A 26,471-nucleotide genomic window follows, 5' to 3' on the forward strand; every position below is an offset into this window, starting at 1 on the left:
TCTGTGTAATCTCCTGCAATCTACTTCTACTTTACTATTGTGGTATGATGACCTGTTATAGCTTGTTCAATAAACTCAGACAACACTGTAAAGACGGTGACTGCACTGACATTTTAAATTGAGCTTGATCAGTTTAAGAGACCTGACATAATCTGATCAGGAAGTCAAATTTGTACAGCGTTTAAAGCTCACATAAAACCATAAATCCTTTGATACTGAACTGAATTTTTACCTCACATGGTCGTAAATGTTTTTTTTTACACAAACAACTTTTACTTTGTCGGAGTGGGAGAACTGTAGCGAGCGCCACTCCTTCGTCGTGCCCTGACACTCGGGTCGCATGAAGTCATCCAGCAAACTCATGTTCTTCTTCTTCCTCCTCTGCTTTCTTGTCCTTCCCACGCACAGTGACTTAATCGCTAGGTCTGTACACAGCATTTCGTGTATGGCAGGTTTGTGTCTGCCACTACACTACCCACTCACTAAATCTCCCAGGGAGATGTGGTATGCACACACCTCCAGACTGGGGCTCCTTCCAAACTCACTGAATACTTTCAGCTAATTGCCCTCGCTTGGTGTGCTTCACAGTGATATGGTCAGCTCATCTTTTGCCCTTTTGGTGAATAATTCAATTTACTGGGGGCAGTTTTGTCTTATGACAAGACATGATTGTTTCAAATTTTTTGATTCAATTTGTTTTGCATTGGATTTAAGTAGGATAGATGACACAGATGGAAGGGACCTTTGAAAACTGCCACAGCATTTGGCGAGATAATGCCTACCTCCATCCTTTTTCGTGGCTTCTTTTATTCTTTTCCCACTCCTTCTAGAAGCTCTGCAATTAAGAAAGCCTTTAACTTTCAATCCTGATGCTTTTGTATAAAGTCTTTGTTCTGCTGCCACATCAACAGCAGCAGTAGTGGGAGGGACCCTTAAATGATTTTTCGGGTTAATTATTATTTCTCCATGACTTAATCATCGTGGGAGAATAAAGGTGTTGGAAGATTGGTGCTATAGTAAAGCATTGTTCAAGATCAGATTTGCTGAATTCTCTATGCATCATCTCAATAAAAATACAGATGATAAATGTTTAAGAAGACAGCTTGGCACAGTTTCAAATGTCAAAATGCACAGCATTTATTGTAATATCATCACAAACGTATTAGCAAAATTCAGACACAGTTTTGACAAAAATAAATAGATTTTTTTTTTGCCTTTTAAAGGCTTCATATTGTCACAGTAAAGTAAAAACACAACATCCTGATTAGTCAGTGTTGTCTTACAACACAGATATCGCACAGCCACTCATATGACATGAGCTCAAATGTTAATTACACATTACTGAATAGCTGCTACCACATTCAATAACATTTCACCTTGTGCTGCCTTACGCAACCAAATAACGAGGTTGTATTACAAAATAAACGTTACTTACAAAACGGACTACTTAACAGGATTAAAATCACACACTTTACCATAACACAACCATTGAGAAAAGTGTTCCCTCTGTTGAGTTGTGATTCAATCAGAGACTTCATAGGCACTTTAGAAGTCAGGCCTCACAGTTATACTGTACAGTATTTTCAATAAAACTATCAGTGTGGTGCAACACAACTTTAAAATATCATCTGCTTTAAATGATTCCATGAACACATGAAGTATTTAATCCAGCTTTCTTCATCATGAGTGAGGTCAGAGGTTATGCTTGAATTTCAGTCAAGACATGCAGCCATTCGCTTTAGGTGGAACACAACACTTTGAGCATCTTTTTCCAAACAATATAACTTATAAATACATCGATTTGAGGTAATCAGATACTTCTGTTCCTTCGTTCTGCATTTTGGAGATGGGGCGCTGTTCACGTGCGCTGCAGTTTGTGCCTTTGAAACAGTCACTAGATTACCATGCCACAGCAGTCTAGGTATTTCACACAAATTTACCAGAATGCTACAAAGCTATATCACGAAAAACAGGTCCAAGACCTTTGCAGAAAAAGATGTACACTTGTATTAAATCCTCAATGCCATTAAAGTCTACAAACGTAGCTGGCCTACATCCCCCCCCCCCCCCCCCCTCCCCACAATAAACCTACTCTATTGAGAGTTAACAAATAATAATTGAAAAACACATCTACAGTAAGTAGCACTGTGTGACATACTTCTTGTAATCACGAACATGGGTATCTGCTGTAAATAAAGAGATGTCACTGTCAATAACGGTCAATGCATTTTTGCATTCAGGAATACAGATGCGAAAAAAGCAGCACAATCTTAGCATTTAGCTATCTAAGTCAGAAACGGTGGCAAATTAATAAAGTATGGAGATGCGGAGTAACACATTGCTGGTTTTGGTCTTTTCATTGAATTTGTTCACAATAAAAAGTACAAAATATCTTGTCCCTTAACAAGTAATTACATGAGAAACGTTTGATATTATAATATCACTTTTTATGTTATCTCAAACTCAGAAGAAAATGTCAGCATCCAAGATCAACACTTCACCTGTCACTGTGTTGACGTTCACTGGCCGAGGGGTTTTTCGGTCGGTGGTTGGACATTGTTGGTTGCATTGGAGGAGTTGTCACTTCTCCTTGCATTGTTCTCTATCCTGAGTGAGGAGGAGTTGAACGTGCTCCTCTTGAGGACTTTGTTTGCCAGAAGGCTGCAGGTCTTCCTGTACTGGTGACGCAACAGTGAGTAGACAAATGGGTCGCTTGCTGCCTTGGTGTAGGCCAAGCATTTGGACAGCACACCCCAGTGAGAGTTTATGGGTCCTGGGATGAAAAGCTCTACAATTCTACCTCAAACAGAGAAAACATGGGAAGAAAAGTCACATACAATTGATGGACAAAGTGCAGCTTCTTACATGAGTGAAATGGAAGAAATCTACAACACTTAATGAATCTCCACCAGTGCCTCAGTACTGTGAAAATGTCATCACTTCATTTCACTTCACTGAAATGTCATCACTATGTTCGGGAATCTGAACAGATGGCTGTGGCTTTTGTGGATTCTCAAGTTCTTGCAAATGATGATTTCTTTTTAAATTCCTATTACATCAAAATAAAGGCTGGACAAACCAGCAAGAGCATTTTTTTTTTGCACTTGTTATTAACAGCAAGTGCAAACAGTGAGTGCACGTTATACTGTAAAGAATTAAGTAAAGATGTAGTAGCTTAAATATTTAAAATATTATCGTACACATACAGTAGTTACCACCATCTGTATTGCTGTACTTGATAAGCTTTTGATCATTAGCTGTAGTCCAATATCTCCTTGATGCCAGTTGTTAAAAATGTATTTTTAATCTTTTGATTCAAAATGAAGAAAAATGTACGAAACCTTCACATCTTCTGGTGACAGTATGGTGGTAAATATCTCTCACAAACATGGATTCTGCTCCCACCCACCCACACACACATACACATCCACAAACCATGCAGCATTATACATCGCTCGTCACCTTGTAATGACATAAGGCGTGAAGCACACCATAAATGTGCCGATGAATGTACTGATTTTTTTGGTGGCCCTCTGCCTCCTCCGCTTCTGTTCATCCAAGCATTTCTGGCGTACACTGTCAAAGCACACAGGTAAGATTATCTCCCTTGTATGCATTACCAGAGACATGCAAACATAATTAAGCAGTCAAAAGAGAAGACATATGAGGCAGACTTGAAGAGAACAGTACACTGTGCACTGTTATCTAAGACAATTACATCAGAGATTCTCACACTACAGAGATAAAAAGAAAATATACAAAGAGAGAGCATTTCAATTCTGTTACTAGGAATCAAATGTGGTTATTTTATTCAATCAAATGTCCAACATTTGATTACAAATTTTGATAGACATTATCAATATGATGGACAGCTTTATAACAGCTAGTGAATCTGTAAAGATTCTGTTTGATTTAAATAAATGCACTAAATAAAGGTTTTCTTATATAATCACAATTTGCTGACAGAATGATTTAACCTCCAAAGTATCCAAATGATTGTTTGACACACTGGATAACATAAATAACAATGGGTGGAAATGTTTTATTAAAAGACACATGTATTAAAAGGACAGGTGGATTAGAGCGAATGCATCTCTAATGCTTGTTTACCTGGGGTGGATATCCACAAGCAGCACCAGTGTCTGCATAGTGATGACGTCGATGCGTTTACAGTGAAACCTCGCAACTTTGAGAACTTTGAGATACGTTACACACAGCACGATCAGCGTGAGAAGGAAAGTGAGAGAGTGCAAAACCACGGTGAAAATGATGAACTGCGTCCCGGCTCCCTTCGCTCTCACACTGCACAGCGTGCACGATGCGTAAAGGTGGTTGTAGCCGACCCAGGAACGGCAGGTAGCCACCGTGGAGAAGCAAAGTGAATGTATCCACGTGTATCCTAGAGCTATCACTGCATCCCGGTGCCGTATTCTTGAGTGGTAGCTCAGCGGGAAAACCACCGCCACCCATCTATCGATGCTAAGAGCTGCCATGGTCAACATGGAGTTTGTGGTGAGAAAAGTGTCGAGGAAACCCACAATTTGACAGAAACCGCTGCCCCCGGGGTGGCCCGTGGTGATGAGCCCGATCAGAGTTAGTGGCATGTTGGACACGCTCAGCAACAGGTTGCAAAACGTCAAATTGAGAATAAAAAGGCCGGGTACCTGTTTACGGATCTCCGGATTGTACATAAAGCAGATCAGCACCACAACGTTGGACAGCAGCGACACGACAATAATCCCCAAAACCAGCACAGAGGCAACTATGTCCGCTGCGTCCATCATGCTTCCTCTCAGAAACCCAGACTTTTGAAAAGTGCATCCATAGTCCTGATGCGAGCTGTCATCGTGAGTTGTGGACACAACGTATATGAGTCCAACAGATGAACATGCTGCTTACCCTCACCGGTATACGAACGTCTTCATTACACGAAGCTACTCTTCCAGCAGCGTCGAAGATGGGGTTGTGGGAAATTCGCACAGAGACCGCTCACCTTGTTACTGTGGGGGAATTTAGAAGTCTTCTTTACTGGAATGGGGTCACAGTAGGAGGCTGGTTCTCTTGCGGCGCTGCGGTAGTTTTTTCAGTGGTCATGTCACTGGTCTCACACATCGGGGGTTCCTGCTGCGCAATTGCGCACTGACATGATGGACGGCTTTTTTTAAGGACAAAAAGTGCTTAAAGCAGTCGCTGTGTTTGAGCACTTACAGTCTATTGTCTTTTACTGCCAGCGTCTGAAGCACGCTGGTGCACTCGTTCAAAAATAGCTTTTTAGTGTAAAAATAGAAGTGCGACGCACGATTACGTGGCTGGTGGTAATGCTGATGTCATAAGCGTCACGTTGAAATCTGGAGTTTGGTAATGAAATGTTTTTGTGGGGTTTGGGGAAAAAATAGAAGCTTTAAAATATTTAAATAGCTAATTGAATGTTTTGCAAGTCAGTGTGACGAGATTAAATGGCAACACTATCATCACTTTATTAACATTTCACAGCAGATACACTTTTGCCCAGAGCTCAGAAATCGTTGCGAGAACTGAGTTACCGGAGCAGTAACAGCCCAGTGTTCAAAGCTTTACGTGGTGCTTTAATTGGACGCAGTGCAGCTGGATTACATCCAGGGTATTAGTCCATAGTGCAGCAGTACCACCGCCTCTGGCACAAAACAGAACCGCGTGCATCCCCCAGCCCTGCAAAGGAAGGCACACTGTTAGAGATACTGTGTTTTCAATAGATCAGCAGTGTGTGTGTGTGTGTGTGTGTGTAGTGTGTGGTTAAAGATCTTGAATTAGAAGACATTTCGGTTCCTTCCTGTCTTCTTTACAAGATTGTTCAAGGTATATTTAAGCTTTACAATTAGAAATGCGTTTAGATTATATCTGAAGTTCAGCATTTAAAATGGTGATTTGGAAGTAAGGGAATAGTGAATTTATGATGTACTGTATACATCATTTGCCATCTTTGTGAATTAAAAAATAGTCTTGTTTGAGTTCAGAAAAGCACATAGGTATTAAAATATAGAAAAGATGACCCACATAAATGCTTTCTTGTTTATCAATGGTTGTAAATAATGGCAACATTTTTACATAAAGGTAGATCAAATTGATTTCAGTGAAGATTTAGAGGTTTCAAAAAAATACAAAGGAAATGTGAAAAAGTGCACAGTAGAGTTCCGCTTAGTACCTATATTATGCTGATAACAGTGCACTATAGGTCTGTACAGATATCCTTCACTACCCATACATTTGAAATATTATTTTACTTTATCGCTGTCCCTCACTATCACTAATATATGTGTGATAGTTCTTTTCTATCTATCCAAAGTAGTTCAAATGCAACATGATGCCTACTTTTGAATGCAGAAAGTTCAGCTTCAGACATACAACAAAGAATTAAATATTCATGCAGTGTCCTCTTTTCATTTCAGTTAACAGCCAAACGAAAAAAAAAGAAAAGAGAATGACACGTTTAGGCTACAGCAGTCTTTGCAGTGAAGCACAAAGTTAATGGCTCTACAGATTTACCCTATTATGTGAAAATGTTCACACTGAATAATATGGTACAAGGCTGACAACTGTGCAGAGCACTGAAAGGGAAAATATGGTGTATTCTTTACAAATCACTAAGTGTAACTAGATCAGACTAATGAAAGTGGTGAATAATGAGTTGCAGTGATTATATGTTGTATGTGTTTTGATACATGCTAAATCTTATGTCAAGGGTGAATCAGGGAGGTCAGACAACGAGAACATTAACATCTTTGTCATGCTGCAGTTACTGTGTTGTATTAAATTGCTGTTACAATCTGAAAAAAAAAAACCCAATCTCACACTACAAACCTGTAGACTGTTCATGTGACAAATGTAATTTGTGACCATCGCATCAATATTAGTCATATAGCAGTTTCTATTTCCACATATCCTTTAAATACACAGTATAGAGTCATTAACCACTGTCGCCATCCACCACACATGTGAGCTCTTTGAACATTTCAATTAACCTGTTCAGTGAGACCGGCACAGTAAAGGTGCAAATTAAAATTACTAATTTCCACAAAAATCATTTAACTCAGATTAGCTTCAGGGCCAAAATTAAAAGCTTGGATTTGATGTATGGTGTTTAATTGAAAAAGATTTCCCCACTGTCCAGCTACAAGGTGAGAAGCCAGTCTATTTGCTAGAACAGTGGTCACATGTGCAGCTGTCTAGCCATCTTATAAATTAAAGGTAATGACAAATATCTAGCAGGGCACTGATTTTTTAATTAATACCACAGAGAGAGAAATTTTTAACTTTTTCATACAGGAGCAGATGGTAAGTCCACAAAGAACATCAATTCTCCCTGGTGCTCCCAAAGCCAAGATAAAGTCCAACTTCATTTTCTTACACAGACTGAGTTAATGAGGTGAGAGGTTACAGCTCCAAATGGCCACACAAAGAATCACCCAATGGTCTCTGCAGACACTAGAAGTCAGAAGTAATTTCTAAAACCTTTGATTTAGTTCAATTTTCTTCATTTGTGTTCAGACTGACCAAAAAAACACAAAGGATTAAATCCATGCTTTCATTTTGTTTCTGTTTGAAAATACCTTTCTCTGGCGCCATCCAATGGTAGGAATAGAAAAAGACACCACGACCAGACAGCGTGAACACAAGATGAGCGCGCTTCAAGCAACAGGTAGATGGCTGTGTGTGTTAAATCATTTTAAATCTGCTGTAATACACAAACAAACATTAAAGCAGCACAACTGAAACAAAAGTCGCTCTTGTGTTGACAAAGTGCTTCACAATGTTTGGCTCTTCCTTGCTGGCGTGTTCAGCCGCATTAATGCAGGTGTCTTCATTCATGCTAAGGTCGCATTTGACCTGATAATAATAATGCCCCTGGTTTCGGAAGGCTTGGTTAATCATTGAGTAATATGCTAACGCACACCAGAAGTTTTCTCGTGTTTGCTGCCGATATCTGTCTCTAAGGTCTTTTCAAATGAGTCGTTTAAGTGTCTGTTGCTGTTTAGATGCAGTTTGTGATTGGTTAATGGCTTTGCTATGTTTTCAGGCGATGTGGTGCCTGTTCAGTTGTTGTGTGCGCATTCAAACTGTGTGATTGTTGCTATCCACAGTGGTCAATTCTCAATTGTTATCTTCTTTTAAATATTGGCTTTTGCATCCTGCTTGATCGCTAGATTTATATAATATTACTGTTTTTAGAGATTAATATAAGGATGAGGCCTGGTTGCAAATACCGTGTTTGGTTCTGAATGTGTCGCTCTCATGAACTTACATTAGTATTTTGGACATGTATGCCTTCTCACCCAGTATTATTGAGTTCCATCTCGGATGAGAGGGGCTTGCTGGCATTCAAATCACAGTCTGGAGTTCATCCACATAGGTTGGATGCATCACAGTGTAGAATATTAATTTTGAATTTGAATAAGGTCAGTATCCAGCGACAGCAAGCTTAATGCCACATGGGACACCGTGATTTAAGCCTGTTCTCATCAATTTACGTTCTCTGCAGGCGGCCTTGTTTGTTTTCGTGTAGTTATATGAATCGACTAATTAAAACTGACTGTGCCATTGGTTTGTCTGCTTAGCTGGACATCTCCTGTGTCCATCTGCACAGTTACTGCTTCGTCACACCGAACATGCTACTGGCTAAAGGAAAAAAAACTTGATGACCTTTAAAGGAGAATCATAACATTTCCCATCTCTGTATATTTTTAGGTCAGTTACTCAGTACACCTGTGCTCCCTCTCAGTGTGCTGCCTTCTTCAGATGTTGGATTGCTTTCATGTTGAATTTACACTTCATGCAAAGCTCTGGTTTTAATATTGGCTAAACCTCAAATGGCTGGTTGTTTCTTGGCTGTACATAAATTGTTGCAGCCATTCCAGGCTCCGTTAATCATACCCATCGCCCATCTGCTTTGATGTCCTTTCTCTGGTAATGAGTGTAACATCGCTGTACACAGCCGCGACAGTAAGCAGCTTCCACTAGCCTTTTTAAATGGAGTGCTGGGTAAGTTTTAATGAGATGTCACGATGGTACATGTCAGGACCTTCATAATCTGGACATATGAGGCTTTGCTTTATCCTTCTGGTCTCTCCTAGCACCTACAACTGTGTGTGTGTGTGTGTGTGTGTGTGTGTTTGCTTGCTCCTAACCTAACCTTCAGTTCTTATGGCAATTAAAAATTGCCAGAAAAAAATGCCTGACTGCAGCCCGAACTGGCTCTTTTGTATTTTCAGGCTGTCTTTTGTTCTTCTTCTCTGTTTGGAGCCATATCACTTTTTTTAAGCACAGTTTCATTTCCACATAAATTGCCAAACTGCTAGACAATGTCATGGTTCATCCTTTTGACAGAGAAGTGCACAATTACATTTCTGCATTTTAATATCTATAGGTGATGTCTTAAGTTCAATACTATAAGTTCAATATTCTGACTTGATAATTCACATAGCAATAGAAGTAAAGTGTTAAAGTGGGGATATGTTTTTCTCTTTTTTTAGCTGCAGAAAGCTGCAACAGAAAACATATACAAATGAATATAACCTTGAGAATGTTTCAGTTCAGGATGCTCAGACAGTTAATGTAAACTCATTTTCTTTGTTTGCCTCTCTGACCATAAAAGCTATTTTTGTTTAATAGCTGAACAATGTGGTTCCTGAAACATATTAAACTCAATTATTTTAAATAATGATGTGGAGGATTGGAAATGTCGGCGTTCACATTAACAGTAAAGTGGGGTTTGTTTAAAACAAAAGCCACCTCTGTTTTCTGAGACGACTGAGGTGCTTTAACATCTGTTTGCTCGGGATGTTTTATGAGGTTGTGGTTGCCAGCGCCATCCTCTATGTAGTGATGTGCTACGGCAGCAGACTGAGCGCAGCGGATTACAACAGACTCAATAAACGGATTCACAAGGCCAGTAATGCTGTGGGTGTGGAGCCTGGCTTTCTGACAGAGGTTTCAGAAAAGAGGATGCTGTCGAAGTTATGGTCAGAATTGGACAATCCTTCACATCCTCTCCATTTTGTGCTGAACAACAACAGGAGCATGTTCAGCAAAAACTTCTTCCACCGCAATATGTCGGAGGAAAACATTTTTCAGTTTTCAACCTAAATTTTCATTTGGATTGATTGTTTGTCATTGCGATGTCACTATATCTACTTCTATGGGTAGAGCGAGAGAAGTGTCCATGATAGGAGTGCACACCTTTTCATTTACCATTAAGGCTGCTCTACTGGTCCTTTCATATCGTAAGCACCACAGTATGATAAATGACTGTGGATACATTTGTTTGCTTTCATTAGATGCTCATCTTTGTTTCATTGGGACGGCATCAGACAAAAGTGTTGGATTTGTTCCATTGTCATCTCTGCGCCCATTCCAGATCATCCACAGTACACAATTGCTTCTCTTTAGCTCTACAAGATTTCCGACAATGCTTTGACAGAAATTGAGTGCTGTCTCTGTTTCTTCTCTTTTGTTTTCCTTTTTTGCTCATTTCCTATTTTCAGGGAATCATGTTTAATTTTTTCTGTCCTTATGCTTTGCTTTCTTTCCATACATTTTCCTTTTATAACCTTTCTTTTTTTGTATTTCCTGTTTAACTAATCAATATCTTTTGTCCCACCTATGATGGATTTCACTTTTAAACAAGATGTAAAATCCTTTCCATTGTGTCAACTCGTATATCTCTTGTTGAGACCACAGTTCCCTTCAATCAGCCAGGTCCTGTTTAATAAGGACTGCAAACTGCTCTGTTTTTAGCTGCAGACTGTTTGGATATTTAGATTTGTGCAGGTATTTGTCTTAGAAATGCAGGCTTTTTAGTGTTGTTTTTCATCAACATCAAATGATTTCATAATTTCATCCTCTACTTGATCTGGAAAAAATGTAGCATTAATGACATAAATCTGAATTTTCAACCAAAATAAACAAAAATACATTTGTGTCATATCAGCTGAATGAACGTCCTCCAGGTGTGTTGATTTCATATTTGTTTTGTCAGAGGCTGTACTTCACCTTTGTTTAAACCTACAGCATTGTATGTGGAGGATGCGTCCCCTTGTGGTAAAAGAGGAAAGTAGGATTGTTGCCATCTCCTCCATGTGATAAGAAGCTACTGTTGTCATACAGCAGTAGCATCACGCCCAACCTGATGTGGGTGGATGGATGTGCTGATCTGTCAGTCACCTGCTCCTCCCTGACAGTTAAGATTGCTGTAGTTACAAAAGCAACACTTGCACAGGCTCAAGCTTATGTTGCTGGAATATTTGCTAGGAATTCATTGTAACATTAACACTGGACATCTTTTCACCTAAAGCATGGTAGAGATTCTGTTAATCTGCTTTCTGGTGCAGTGCTTCCCTCTACTGATTAAGAAATGGTAAGAAGGGAATGACTGTTATTCAAATACAAGAGTAACCGTGTGACAATATTCTTGCTACAAATAAAATTTACATTGTCAATTCTGAATAATTCATTAAAACTTTTTTAAAATTATATTAATGTGACTATTGGTACATTTTCTTAATAGTTTTAGTTATTAAATTACATTGCATACAATTATGAGAAGATTACTCAGTTTTACCTTTTTATATTAATGGGGGCAGATACAGGAAGGGAGAGGGGGAATCGTTTCCCTGGAGCACCTTTGAGTCTTCTGGTGATGTCCTTTTTTGTCCAGAGGAGGGCGCTCTCGGCTCTGTTGACGCTCTAAAGGCTGAACCTGGTGGAGGTGAGCTAATGCAGTGGGTGCTGTCTGAGCTGTCAACACTCATTAGTGCTGTCTCATTAAAGTAATGTCAGTGGCACTCCATTAGCAGTAAAATGAACAGCTGCCCTGCCTTCAGGCCAAGTCAACAAGTGAACTTTGTGAGTCCGTGCAGCCTGCAGGTCAACCTCCTTTTAAGTAGGAGGAGAGAACAAACTGTTATTTGTTTTGGTTTTTAAATGAGTCTGCAAAGCTGTTTTTAGGTCAAATTGTAGAATATGGTTTCAGAATAGGATCAGGGATAGCTCAAAATTTAGGTAGTCACTGATATTTGAAATTTTGCAGGATGTATGCAGATTTTGGAGATGCATTTGCAGTCATGGCTTGTTTAACACAGAAACATTGTAGGTGTCTGTTTTTCTGCAGACAGGTCAATAACAAAACATGATGATATAAAATTTAGAGATCTCAGTAAGACATGGGGAATCTGGCCATAGGATCAAGACTGAGAGACACGGGAAATTGTACCTTTGCTGTTGTGGCCCTAAAAGCTCTCCAGTAAGCTTTCCTCTGCATATTAGACTCACTTCTCCACTGCCCTTTTTAAAAAAAGGTATTCCACTTTTAAGATACATCTTTATTTATACAGTTTTAACACTGTGTGAATATAGCTTTTGTTTTTGTTGCTGTTTAATTCGTATTGCTCTCGTCGCTTAATATCCTATTTTTAAATTGGTGTTTTTAATACTCTGTTTTTCTGCTTTGTACAGCCTTGTTTGGTTTTGAACACACCGTCTTCATCATTTTGAATTGATAAAATAAACAATTGAATGGGGAAATGGGGTCCAGAGATTAATTATCTCTTGAGTATTTTGTTAATTTTATGATTTAATAATTGTGTCGATCATAGAAGACCACAGGCAACTGACTCAGAACTTTTTATACATCAATGTGTTTAAAAATTTCATGTTGTGACACCAGAGGGTGAAGTTACCCCTTCACTTTGATGTAATGACTGTGTAAACATTAGATTTTGGGGCATTAATATACTATTTATTCATGAGACATCAATATACGTGTGATTTGTTTTCTGTCAGTTGTCAGTTAAAAATGTTTATTAAAATGATGATACTTGTCTCATTACTGTTGTAGCCCATTCATGGAGTTGCAGCAGCTCAGAGATTTTGCCATGTTTTTATGTCTTCCTAGTAATGACAGTAGGTTTGTAATTCAAGTTTCAATGTTCTTCGTTTTACTTAGCCCACATTTTTTTTAAACACATTTTTACACATTTAATGTTTAATGTCCTCTACCACAGTGGAGACTACATCCATAATAGTGAAACAGAGAACAGTGGAGAGCATTTTTTGGGGGTGGGTGCATTTTTACCCTTTCTAATTGATAGGAGAGTAGAGCATAAACAGAAAGGGAGAGAGTGAGGGGGGTATGACCCACGGTAGTTAAAGCCAGGCCCCTGCAGCCTTTCAGTATATATATATATATATATATATATATATATATATATATATATATATATACAGCGACAAGGGGCAGTACCCTCCATGGAGAAGGAGGCTAGAGGGCAAGATCAAAGTAGCACGGAGGGAGGTTAGCCAACTAACAGAGTTGCAGAAAGGTGCGACAAATAAGGTGCCTAAGAAATACAGCAAGCTGTCCATACCTGAGGCCTTGGAAACTGCCAAGCAAAGACTCACAGCCTTGGCCAGCCGCTTGAGGAGGTACACCAGAGAGATAGAAGGCAGGAGAATAAACCAGCTGTTCTCCACAGAACCAGCAAAGGTGTACTCTCAGTGGCAAGGGAACAATAAGAGAACAGCACCACCAAGGCTGGAGACGGAGCAATACTGGAAGAGCATATGGGAGAAGGATGCAACCCATAACGGCAATGCTCAGTGGCTAGAGGATCTGAGGGCTGACCACAGCGACCTCCCTGAACAGGGTCCAGTAACCATCACAGTGGCAGATATCCAAGAAAGGGTCTCCAGTATGAAGAGTTGGACAGCACCAGGGCCCGACATGGTTCACGCCTACTGGCTGAAGAAGCTGACTGCACTCCACGAGCGTCTGGCAGCACAAATGAACCAGCTGCTAGTTAACGAGAGACACCTGGATTGGCTAACTGAAGGCTGGACGGTCCTGATCCCCAAGGACCCCAAGAAGGGACCGGTCCCCTCCAACTACCGACCAATAACCTGCCTCAGTACTACATGGAAGCTCCTGTCAGGCATCATATCGGCTAAGATGAACAGGCACATGGGTCAATACATGAGCGGGACACAGAAAGGAATTGGCAAGAATACCAGAGGCGCAAAACACCAGCTACTGGTAGACAGAACAATCAGCCGAGACTGCAAGACCAGACTGACCAACCTGTGCACTGCCTGGATTGATTACAAGAAGGCCTATGACTCAATGCCCCACAGCTGGATACTGGAATGCCTAGAATTGTACAAGATCAATGGGACCCTAAGAGCCTTCATCAGGAACTCAATGGGGATGTGGCGTACAACACTAGAGGCCAACTCCAAGCCCATAGCACAAGTCACCATCAAGTGCGGGATCTACCAAGGAGATGCTCTGTCCCCACTGCTGTTCTGCATAGGCCTGAACCCCCTCAGTGAGATCATTAACAAGACTGGCTACGGATACCGACTACAGAACGGAGCAGTTGTCAGCCACCTCCTGTACATGGATGACATCAAGCTGTATGCCAAGAGTGAACGAGACATCGATTCACTGATCCACACTACCAGGCTATACAGCAATGACATTGGAATGTCGTTCGGACTGGAGAAGTGTAGTCGGATGGTAACAAAGAGAGGGAAGGTAGTCAGAACTGAGGGGATTGAACTACCAGAAGGCAACATTGCAGACATAGAGGACAGTTACAAGTACTTGGGGATCCCACAGGCGAATGGGAACCATGAAGAGGCCGCTAGAAAAGCTGCAACCACCAAGTACCTGCAGAGGGTCAGGCAAGTCCTGAGGAGTCAGCTGAATGGTAAGAACAAGATCCGGGCCATCAACACGTACGCCCTGCCCGTGATCAGGTACCCTGCTGGGGTAATAGGCTGGCCAAAGGAGGAGATAGAAGCCACTGACATAAAGACAAGAAAGCTCCTTACCATGCATGGAGGGTTTCACCCCAAATCCAGCACCCTGAGGCTGTACGCTAAGCGGAAGGAAGGGGGCCGGGGACTGGTGAGTGTAAGCACCACAGTCCAGGATGAGACAACGAACATCCAAGAATACATTAGGAAGATGGCCCCAACTGACCGAGTGCTCAGTGAATACCTCAGGCAGCAGAAACCCAAGAAAGAGGAGGGAGACGAGGAACCATCATGGAAGGACAGGCCCCTGCACGGTATGTACCACCGGCAGATAGAGGAGGTGGCTGATATCCAGAAATCCTACCAGTGGCTGGACAAAGCTGGACTGAAAGACAGCACAGAGGCACTAATCATGGCAGCACAAGAACAAGCTCTGAGCACAAGATCCATAGAGGCTGGGGTCTATCACACCAGGCAAGACCCCAGGTGCAGGCTGTGTAAAGATGCCCCAGAGACAATCCAGCACATAACAGCAGGGTGCAAGATGCTAGCAGGCAAGGCATACATGGAACGCCATAACCAAGTGGCCGGCATAGTGTACAGGAACATCTGTGCCGAGTATAACCTGGAAGTCCCGAGGTCAAAATGGGAGATGCCCCCAAGGGTGGTGGAGAATGACCGAGCTAAGATCCTGTGGGACTTCCAGATACAGACGGACAAAATGGTGGTGGCTAACCAACCGGACATAGTGGTGGTAGACAAACAGAAGAAGACGGCCGTAGTGATCGATGTAGCGGTTCCGAATGACAGCAATATCAGGAAGAAGGAACACGAGAAGCTGGAGAAATACCAAGGGCTCAGAGAAGAGCTCGAGAGGATGTGGAGGGTGAAGGTAACGGTGGTCCCCGTGGTAATCGGAGCACTAGGTGCGGTGACTCCCAAGCTAGGCGAGTGGCTCCAGCAGATCCCGGGAACAACATCGGAGATCTCTGTCCAGAAGAGCGCAGTCCTGGGAACAGCTAAGATACTGCGCAGGACCCTCAAGCTCCCAGGCCTCTGGTAGAGGACCCGAGCTTGAAGGATAAACCGCCCGCAGGGGCGTGCTGGGTGTTTTTTTTTTTTTTTTTGTATATATATATATATAAAAAAACCAGGATCAGATGAACATTTTTAAGTTATTTTACATCATATTTGAAAAGTGTGTGTGTGTGTGTGTGTGTGTATGTATATATATATATATATATATATATATATATACACATATTTTTAAAATATGATGTAAAATAACTTAAAAATGTTCATCTGATCCTAATTTCCCGACTTTGAAACTTGGCAATGTGTGTGCTTTTAACGATCTGCTAGCAAATTACAGCAAAGACATTTGATCTTTTGAAATGCCTTAATAAAGGCCAGCCACACTTTAGCTCTTTTAACACAATCCCCTTCCTCTCCATTGGCTCCTTGTTACCCAACACATGCTACACCTCAAACAGCCACTCGGATAGACCAAGATCTGAATGGTATTTGGGGTCAAAACCACGATTTCCCCCATTTGCCTTCCTCCATTAATGGCCTATTTAGCGTACTGCCTATGGCAGTAAAGAGATAGCTGGGCTTTTATACCTTCTGACTGGATATATTAGCAGGTAATGTCCTTAAAGAGGATTAGCGGATGGAAAGAGAGGAAAAGAGAAAGGGAGGGAGAGTGGCTGAAAGTGCCGTAGGGATGGCATGGCAGTAAATAGGCAGGTGATAGCAGGGAGGACAGGAGAGCTTATGCTGCCTTGTGCAGCCTCTGGCTATAGATGGGGGGATTAGCTGCCATTCTGGATTCTCTGGTATCTTTAAGCATGTTAAATCAGACCTGCTTAATTTTTTATTTCTTTGCATACAAAGAGTATCTGTTGGAAAATAAATCTTCCTTTTCCACATATGCATTGAAGAATATGTTTTTTTTATCATCTTGTTAAACCTCATTGTATAGCACTTTGGGGAAATGCAAGGTATTAGTCGCCATGGTCAGTAAGTGGTTAATTCTGCATTTGTGGTTATCTGTTCTTTCCAATCCAGTGGAGTCAGTAAAGAATGTGCCCTAGATCAAAGGTCAAGAGTCCCAGTAAACCAAACAAATCACCCATTTACTGTGTTCAACCTCATTTCTACTTAAATGCATTCTTAAACAGGCAGAGCGACGTTTAATGGCGACGTTAAGGAGGTGAATTATGAAGTTGACAAATGTGCGAGTGAGGGAGCAATTAAAAGTATTCATACTGTCCATCGAATGTAGCAGAAGATATTTGTTTATGCGACTGGGCTTGAAAGGAGACACTGATTCTAAAATGGTAGTGCTCCTTGATGCATATCCTTTATTCTATTTCTATTTCTGTGTGGCTGGTGATATTTTCAGAATAATGACGATATCTGGCCATTTTGCAGCTTGTTACACGTCAATGTTCAATTTCAGTGTCCTTCGTGTATAACAAGGATAGATGGGAGTCATAGATGTGTGTGTGTGTGTCTGATTTTCGTATGGAAGACAAGTTTTCTGTTCTTTCACACTTCAAGGTTTTTATGCATCAAGTGGTTGAAACTGTTGCTAACCTTATCCTGGCATTTTTCTTTTCTTATTTAAAGGAAGATTGAGGAGAAATGACAGTGAAATGACAGTGTTTGTCGTCTTTTTTGCCACACTGACATAAATGAGGGAGTAAAATGTAATGTTCTGCATTATATTATATGCAATATGACCTGATTTAAAAACAAAAAAAACAAAACAAACTTAAGCTGGAGAGTTTTCTAACTCTTTTACCAACAATTTTTGAGAATGTAGAGGTTTGGTAAAAGAATCCTTTATAAAGTGTTGTTGTATTGAACTGCACAGGTGTATCTGTTAAGGTGCTCTATGGCTGTATATCGAGAATATTATGTAAAAGTACACCAATTTTCAAGAAACCATTTCAAGTTGCTCCTTAGGACCTTACATGTGGGATGTGGGTGGGGCTGGGCGATTGCTAAATGAGCAAGTCTACTCAGGCCACCCCCACCTCCAACATTTTCACTGCAATATGACTAATGTCCTAGACCTTGACTTGGCCCAGCTAAGCTGTATTTGGGGTATTTGATCATGCATAGATGAGTTAAATTGGGTCACTGCAGAATCTGCTTTAGTCAAAGTCCATTGGAAAGGAGTCAAGTGGAGGGCAAGCACCTGGGCTAGCTGACCTTTATCTGGGAGAGAGGATATGGAGAGGGATCAGAAGGGAGAGCCTGCAGAGATCTGGTTTGTCAGATCGTGCATTTCAAAATTACAGGGATGAGTAAGTGAAGTATTTAGCTTGGCATGAAATCCTGTCATCAAAACTCTCCATCCAGTTTCTGATTTACTTTACTTACAGTATTACTTAATTTATCTTCCTTGTACATGGTGTCACAGAGTACTTTGTCATGTCAACTCAAGTTTCCAAATCTTCAGAAAGTGTGAGATTGCACCCTCTCCAGGGGAGGTATGCGCAAAATATATTCTGTGCCAACACATCCCTGTGACCATCTCTGCTCTCAGTAGCACCAGGATATGAAAGAAGCATTGTGAGCTGCTTCACGCTCCATGCCCAATTGACTTCTTTCCCCGTTAATTAAATGGACTGTTTACCTAATCTTTCATAGCATTTCAAAACCATTAAACCAAGAGGATTATCCTAGTATTTCTGACAGTGTATCTTTTCCTCAGCGCTTTGATAAAGCTCTCGTTTCCTGTCTCTCTCACTGCCTGTTCCCATTTTTTTTCTTTACTTTCCTTTTGATTCCTGTCATATTTTTACTTTATTTTGATCTTACAGCTTTCCTTTCTCTCCCAAGTTTACTTACTGCTCTGTGTACCTTCTCCAACCTGCCGATGGACATGTCTATCCTTTCTCTGAATATCCTTTCACCGATTAAAGCAGATTAAGCAAATGGAAAGGGGTCAATCTGAAATTGGGTTTAATGCTGCACTTAACTGTATTCTTGACTGCTTCCTTAGTGTACACTTGTGTCTTTGAGCAGGAAGTTGGTGTTGGTTAGAGGGGCTACATTTCGGAGAGTATATCTTATGTTAGAGAGGAAATTGTGAATTGAATTGCACTTAAAACCCTCTTTGTAAAACTAGACGAAGCACACAGCAAACTCACATGCCAGAACAGTTGGCCAGGAACTACAGATTGGTTTAAAGGTTGTAGCCAAGCTGCATTGAAGCTTATTATAGCCCAAAGCTGTGGGAGCATGCAGTTACTTTTCTCACTCAATGTACAACTCAGATATCTTCTAATAAGGTCAAAAACAAGAAACTTGACTTAGAGAAATCTGAAATTTGAAACATTAATGTGCAAAAGTCTCGAGCTACCCCTCATTTCTTTATATTTTGAGAGGAATTTTCTTGTCATTTTTTTCTTGAGCAATAGTTTTCCAGGATTTTAAGGTTTTCCTTTTGACATTGGCTGCTTTTCATTCCTTTTCAGTCCAATCCTTGCACCTGACCATATTGATTAAATAGTAATCATAGAACAAGCTTTGGAATGACCTTCAGCTGTTTCTGAAGACGACTTAAAGAAATTACAAGAGGACCTACTTAAGAGAGATCAGGTGATGATGAAGACTGTTGAATTTAAAACTTGTTTGAATCTTACAAATTTTGTTTTTGCTTTTCTATTTATGCTTGCACATGTTTCAATGAATCACTGCATCCATTTAACATTTTCCTAGAAAAATAAATAAAGTTGGGTCAAGAGTTTTTCACAGTAGTATTTATCCAGATATCAAGGTGCTGACAATTCTAAGTTTTATTGCAGCTAAATAATATCCTCAATTTTATCTGTATTTGGCAATATTATGTTTACAGCAAGATGAAGTTGTGTTTTCTTTATAGGCAAAAGGTAATCATGTGGACTGGATGAGTATGCAATGTGTCTGGCGTTTGTGTGGGAGATCTGGACAGACATTGATGATTTTATTAATCGTAATATTCATTTTTTTGTATGTGTGGGGATTGTATAAAGATGCAATTTTATTGTTCTGGATGTAAGAAAAAAACAAACTGAGTAAATGCAGTTTGGATTTATTTTACGTTAGTGTGAAATATGAAATTTAAATTTAAAATGAAAGAATTATGTTCCTTTTAAATTATTTTTTGCATAAAGTTTGTTTCAGCTTCCAGCTGGAGTTCGTTGTTGCTTTGGAATGAACAAAGGCATGTGCTTTCTTTGTCTTAGCCCAGTCTAATCCTTAAATGATCCTTATTTATTACTGCTGATAACTATAAAGACTTTTGAAGTGTGCGTTATGGTTTTCGGTATGCTTGCACACACCCATGACTGAGTTAGTCACGTTGATTGAGTGGTTGCTGATGATTCTGAGGGGTTAATCTGCATTTAGTCGGGCCATCCGGATGCCTTAGAGGCCGTCTTATTAAAGGAAATGAGACGTTGTGAGTTTTTTTTTTTTCAGCAGACAGTTACTGAGCTCTGCGTGCATTCCTTCATGTCTTCTGCATACTGGACAGGAACAACGCTGTCCATAGTGGGTCCTGACAGAACAAGCCAAGACAAAAAGGCCCTTGTGCTAGTACACATGTTAGAGAGGGCATGCCGGTGTGTCAATCCAAAGCAATTATGAAAGTTTATCTCTAAACAGAACGTGACCACCGTAGACGGCTGAAGTTCTGAACTATTTGGATCAAGATAGCTGAAGAATCTAGAACCGTAATGCTTTAAAAGATTGACCCAACCCCCCCAGATACAGTGGTGAGGTTGGGGGGGAAAAATGGGGACCTGTTGAAATGGACTAATAACGTCTTATACAGGTCATTTTTTGGCTTGCCAAGGAGTTGACTGTACGTTTAGATGAAAGGGTTTAATTGGAAATGATAACCTGATGACAGAGGGCATCTGTCAGCCCACAAGCCCTGGCTGTCTGTCTGCCAGTACTGCAACAATATCCACAGGGAGATTGGCAGATAGAAGCTGCTGTCAACGCCCTTAACTCAGGGTTGTTCCAGCACTAAACCTGCACTTGTGTCTGCTTCAGCAAGGGTACCTTTTACTGTTGCTGGCTCTGTCTCACAGCTAACCCTGAGCGGATGGAAACAAACACATTTTCTAATTTACATGCTAAGGATAAAGACATAAGTGAGATGAGCATCAAAGAAAGCAGACCACAAATGCTTTCAGGCCATCGGAGTAGTTCAACAAGATCCGGGACATCAAAGTCACTTAAATATTTTTCATTCTTGGGGCCACAAAATGTAGGATGATATGACAGACACACAAAAGGCCCACAGTTTCCTCTTGGCCCCCGCAGTAGTGTTGACATGAGTAGAAATTAAGTTATCACCCTTTTTTAAAGTCCAGACGGCTGTCAGACAAGACCCAATGGCACGGTGGTTGATTCGATGGTTCCAGCAGCATGGCTACTTTACAGGGAGAGCTCTGTGTCACATATCCATTTCCAAGAATACTGCACAGAGCATACCACACGTGTCTCAGGAAGGATTTGAATGTACTTCCTGCTTGGGGCATGCATTTCCATTTTTAGATGGTTTATCAGTTGCTAATACTGCATATGTGGTCATACTGTGCTTTTGTGTATTGTATTTACATTTCAATCATATTGTGTGCAGCAGATATTTCACATATCACAGTGGAGCAGCCTGTTTTTTGTTGTTTTGTTTCACTTCCTGGTCCTCTATGCAGCGTTTGACCTCATGCCTGACCTCAACCCTCAAACCACTACTATTTAGCTAAGCATGTCACAACAGTCTTTATCCTTCTCAGACTGCAGGCGGGAAGATTAGACTAACTGACAGGTGAGTTAAAAAAAAAAAAAGGTGATTCAGTTTGGCACATGTTAATGAACTTTTTCTGACCGGGCGCACAGTTCTGTTGAGATCTGTTTGTGGAGCTCTTGAACATTGAACAATTCTTGAGCTGTTTCTGAATATACATACATCCAAAGCTGTTGAATTTTAGTCTTTAACCTGACAGCTCCCAAGTATAAAGTCTTTTGTTCTTTTGAATAAAAAGGTAATATTCTGGTGCATTCGCTGCTCTTTTGACAATCTGTGTGCATCCAGTATCCACCTGGCTTCTTTGCCTAAAACATGCAAATGTAAATGTGACTATTTTTATGTGTTATAAAATGTCTGAAGCTGTTTATTTCCTGCTTTGTGCTATATACACACATAGCAGACGGGTCTGGCCCGGATCCGGTGTCAAGCCGGCACTGCTGGCTGACTTCTGGCATGGTAAGTGGTATGTCCTCCGGATATGGGCCAGGCCTGGCGTAGATGGCACTGTTTATGTAACCTCGCCCGATTATGGTTTGGTTTATGTGGCCCAGGCTCATAGAAAACAGGTCTTCCCTAGATCCGGCATCAAGCAGGCACTTCTGACTGACTGGTGTCATGGCAGGGTGTATGTCAACCAGATGTGGGCCAGGTCTTGGCAATGATGGCACTATTTATGTTCCTATTTTCCTATTAGAAGACCCAAATGCCATGTTGCAATACTACACTGCTATGGTAGCCAATGTTTCAGATGCAACGGAGGACAATTGGAGCAGCTTTAGAGCTCATTGCTGTGTAACTGTGATCGATGATGACCCTGAAGAAGTCCACAAGCCAAAAATAAATGCTAAAGTTTTCTGTATAATTCAAGTGTTGCTGGAGCTCCAGCCTGTTCTGGCAGTATTTGTCAAAATACTTCTAACTCAGTGGAAACTGGATTTCTAGGTTTATCTGGAATGTCAGCACGTTTCTGCCCTTCAGTAACACAGACACTTTTTTTAGTTAGTTAGCAGGAATGATCTACCAGATCAAAAACTCTTTTTTGTATTCTGTAAATAAATGCTTAAAGAAGTGTGCTTGCTCAAATGGAGCCACCTTTGATGTTCTGCTTCCTGTATGTGTTGGTTTGAAAAAGACCATATTCTTTATCCTTGCCCCTGATCAAGGGTCTGTGTCACCCTAACGCATCCCCACTGAAACAAACATCAAGTGGTTCCTACATTAAAAATGGAGGCACACACCATCAAAGAGCCACCATTTAATTACAACACACAGGAAATTATCCCTAGAATAGGCCCAGTGCTGATAAGAAGTCCAGGGCTTCTGGATGACAGCTCTAGAAACCTGAGAGAACTTATCACCAAAGTGGAGGTGGGGGCCCACGACTTGGTGCCTGACAATCTGATTGGACTGTCATCTCCAGGTCATAATTAATATATTTATAAAATAATAACTGAAAAGAAAATCTTAGCATCATTGGCGCTATTGTAACAGAAGCTTGCCCTGGCCCCATAGGTGAACAGTGGCCAAATTCATGTGGCGGCTGGTTTCCCTTGTGGCTAATAAGGCTGCTGTCAGTATAATGGAGCAGAGGGGGGCAAAGTGACCTACCTCTCTTGGAAGCCTTGACAGATAAATTGCCTCCCCATGCATAGAATGAAACAGAATTTAGAGAAAGAAAAGAAATATGTTACTGTCTGCTGACAACTATAACCACAGGCTTTGCATATGAATACTTGTTATTGTGGAGAAAGTCGTATAAAAAACTGTGCCAGACATCACAACACAAAATTGTTTGATTTTCTTTTTTTGTGATGTGTCTAACATTAGTAAGGCAAGGCAAGTTTATTTGTATAGCACAATTCAACAACAAGGTGATTCAAAGTGCTTTACAGAGACATTAGAAACAAGAACAAATAAAAAGCATGATTTAAAATTGATTAAAACAAGCAAATAAACTAACTAACTAATTAACAAACAAACAAACAAAACAGTATATAAAATCAAAACAGATAAAATCAGAACAGTAGATAAAATCAGTAGTTAAATGTAAGTTTTGAAATTTAAGCTTAAAGTGTGGATTTGGTGCTTTATTCAAATGCAGCTGAGAACAGGTGAGTCTTCAACCTGGATTTAAATAAACTGAGTGTTTCAGCTGATCTGAGGCTTTCTGGGAGTTTGTTCCAGATATAAGGAGCATAAAAGCTGAATGCAGCTTCTCCGTGTCTGGTTCTGACTCTGGGAACTGATAAAAGACCGGATCCAGATGACCTGAGGGATCTGGAAGGTTCATACTGGGTCAGGAGGTCATTGATGTATTTTGGTCCTAAACCATTCAGAGCTTTATAGGCCAGCATCAGTATGAGAAACTGTTAAAATATGTCAAGCTGACATAAGAAGTTATTGTTAGCATATTATGATCCTGCAGGTAAATGCATTGGTTGGGCTCTAGTTAACACATATTGGGATATATTATGTATCCAAATGGGTGCCAGTCTTAATTTGTCTAGCAGAGACTGTTGCAACTTCATTTATATTTTTCTTAGTACTCTTTTCACTGTCGGCAGCAGATTTAGTATATGATGCATCACAGCTAATTGAATGCTGGTGAAAAGTCAAGTGGCTTATTCATAGAAAGTTGATCATCAGCCTTTCAAATACATCACAGTAAGCTTAAAATGAGTTTAGTTGCTGCAAAATAAAATAAGAGATTTTTTTTTTTTTTTGTAAAAGTGATTTTTGCAAACCTATTATGGTGAAACTTGATGTTCTCTTTACCGCTGATCTAAATAAAACATACTTTGATACATACTTTCCTTTGGCAAACCAGTCATTGTTTTCATTAGATATCCAAGTTGCTGGTATTAGATTAGATTCTCTGAATTGCCTGAAGTAATAAAAACTGTTTTTGGAAAGAATGATGGTTTTATACTTATATGGTCATTTTTCATTTTTTCAAGAATCAATCCTAGAGAATTGGTCAGATTTTGGTGAACTGGCACACAAGGATCACTTAATGGTTTAGCCAAATCATTCTCAAGGTCAAGGTCACATTTCTTGTTTTCCAGCACATTTTTGCAAGTATCCCTATTACTCCTGGAGTATTGGTCAGATTTTCCTTGACTTCTGAATGGATTTTAACTTGCATTGTTTGACTGTACTGCACCAACTAATGCTTTTTCTCTGTACTTCAAACATTCTAATAATCTAGCACTGGAGTTTCTCAAAATGTGGACAGATGCAGTAATTTGCATTGGTATTTGCATTGCTAAACAACACCACAGTAATGGACAGACCCTTCTTAAATCTGCGGTAACTGACTTTTTTGCCTGTAAGTGGGAGTATAAACCAACTGCTAACACATCAGTGATATAAAGCCACTTTTGATGGCAGACATTTTATAGTACAGTTGCCTTTTTACATATCCACCGAATATGCTCTGTGGTTCACTGCTACATGCTCCACATTCCCCAGTTAGTTGCCAGCCCTAGATCAAAACAAAGCTGCAAAGCTTGCAAAGAGCAATCAGAAAACACAAGTTAACCAAACAATGAGCTAGAGTTACAGAGCAGCAAAAAAAATTGTGTTTCTTTGCAAGCGACTGCTTACATCTATAAAAAAAAATGTAACTATTCACATGATCAGTTGTTAACATTAAATGTTTGTCCATTTATCTTATAATACTGTATGTCTCATAATGCATGTAAGTGATATTAGCACTTATAAAAATTATTTTTATTTCATTAAGTTCCTCAACCCCTTAACCTAGGTTAGAGAACCCCATGTTGATTCCCCCAAGGGACTGAATTTTAATTCCGACCCTAGACCACTGCCATGTCCTCTCCTGTGCAGGTGGAAAGCCACAGTGGGGATACTTTTATCGGGCATTCCAAGGGTACAAAACAGGAAGGAGGGAAAGCCGAATTGTAAAGGTAACACAATCAGCCGCTAAAGTAGTCACAGGAGTATCAGTTTCTTTAAGCTGCACTGAGCGCTGCACAAGATTAAGATGTGGATTACTGAACATTTACTTCATGTCACACAGACTGAGCCATGTGGTTTGTTCTATAGAGTGATACGGCACCCTGACCTTATTGCAATCCTGTCACAAGATATAATTATCCAAAGAGATATACTAATGCAGTTTTACTTCAGAGAGTGTTTGTAGCAGTCCACTAAAAAACAGCTTGGGGAGGGCAGAAATACTCATCTGCTGCTCATGCACGGTCACTCCAATTTTTTTAAAGTATTTCCCCCCCACACTGGAATCTAATCCTGTGGACAGACTTCACCTTTGACTCTTGTACTTGACCCCATACCTTGGGAATGAGTTTGTGGAAGTCAGACATGCTCAGGCTTTGTATGCATCATCGCTTGACCACTTTCAGGCTGATGTAGGAGAGAGAAAGTAGGTGTGCAGAGTCTTTGACTGATGGCACAGCTTTATAGTACACAATATTAAGCACCCGGTCCTGAAAGTTAGACGCTCTTTTGCTCTTGAAAGGGAAGCTGTAATCTCCATTCGTCTCTGACCACATAGAGAAGGATTTTGCAGTCAGATCTGCAGCTACCAATAAATAAGTTGCCTGTAAGTTGAACTATGTGTCATATCTCAATCACCTTTTGTTCCATGTCCTTGGGGGTTGCCTGAATTTACTGCCACTCTATATAAGTGAGTGGGTAGCACAGGTGTGCATTGGCGCACAGTTACACTGACACTCCATCCCCCCACCCCGCCCCACATGCCCTGGGTTCATTGTGTCCATTTTCTTTATCCAGAAAATGTGCTTCCACTTTCCAAAAACCGAGTTTGAGATCCAACCACACACCCACCTTGCGCTCATCCAAGTTAGACACAAATGTAAAGATT

The 26,471-nt window shown here is 40.5% G+C and overlaps 1 protein-coding gene and 1 long non-coding RNA gene across 5 annotated transcripts in view; one reads left to right on the forward strand and one right to left on the reverse strand.

Moving 5' to 3' along the window:
* Positions 1–2,102: 2,102 nt before the first annotated feature.
* LOC309720685 (G-protein coupled receptor 26-like) lies at positions 2,103–7,652 on the reverse strand. 3 transcript variants are annotated; one of them, XM_082557817.1, is made up of 4 exons: positions 7,587–7,652; positions 4,111–5,688; positions 3,463–3,576; positions 2,103–2,796 (listed from the first exon to the last, which is right to left on the reverse strand). In XM_082557817.1, exons 2-4 carry the CDS (start codon positions 4,782–4,784, stop codon positions 2,520–2,522), a joined length of 1,065 nt encoding a protein of 354 aa, XP_082413943.1. In that variant the 5' UTR covers positions 4,785–5,688; positions 7,587–7,652; the 3' UTR covers positions 2,103–2,519. The 3 variants fall into 3 exon arrangements, with proteins under 3 accessions (XP_082413943.1, XP_082413945.1, XP_082413944.1); XM_082557819.1 differs by lacking the exon at positions 7,587–7,652 and adding an exon at positions 7,385–7,428; XM_082557818.1 differs by lacking the exon at positions 7,587–7,652 and adding an exon at positions 7,301–7,338.
* Positions 7,460–26,471, forward strand: part of LOC309720686 — a 70,203-nt gene continuing 51,191 nt past the window's right edge. For both annotated transcript variants that reach the window (XR_014280554.1, XR_014280555.1), the window contains exon 1: positions 7,460–7,675. This is a non-coding gene — a long non-coding RNA (uncharacterized lncRNA). The remainder of the gene's footprint in view (positions 7,676–26,471) is intronic.

Source organism: Aulonocara stuartgranti, assembly GCF_965226115.1.
Source record: "Aulonocara stuartgranti genome assembly, chromosome: 13".
Taxonomy (NCBI): Eukaryota; Metazoa; Chordata; class Actinopteri; order Cichliformes; family Cichlidae; genus Aulonocara; species Aulonocara stuartgranti.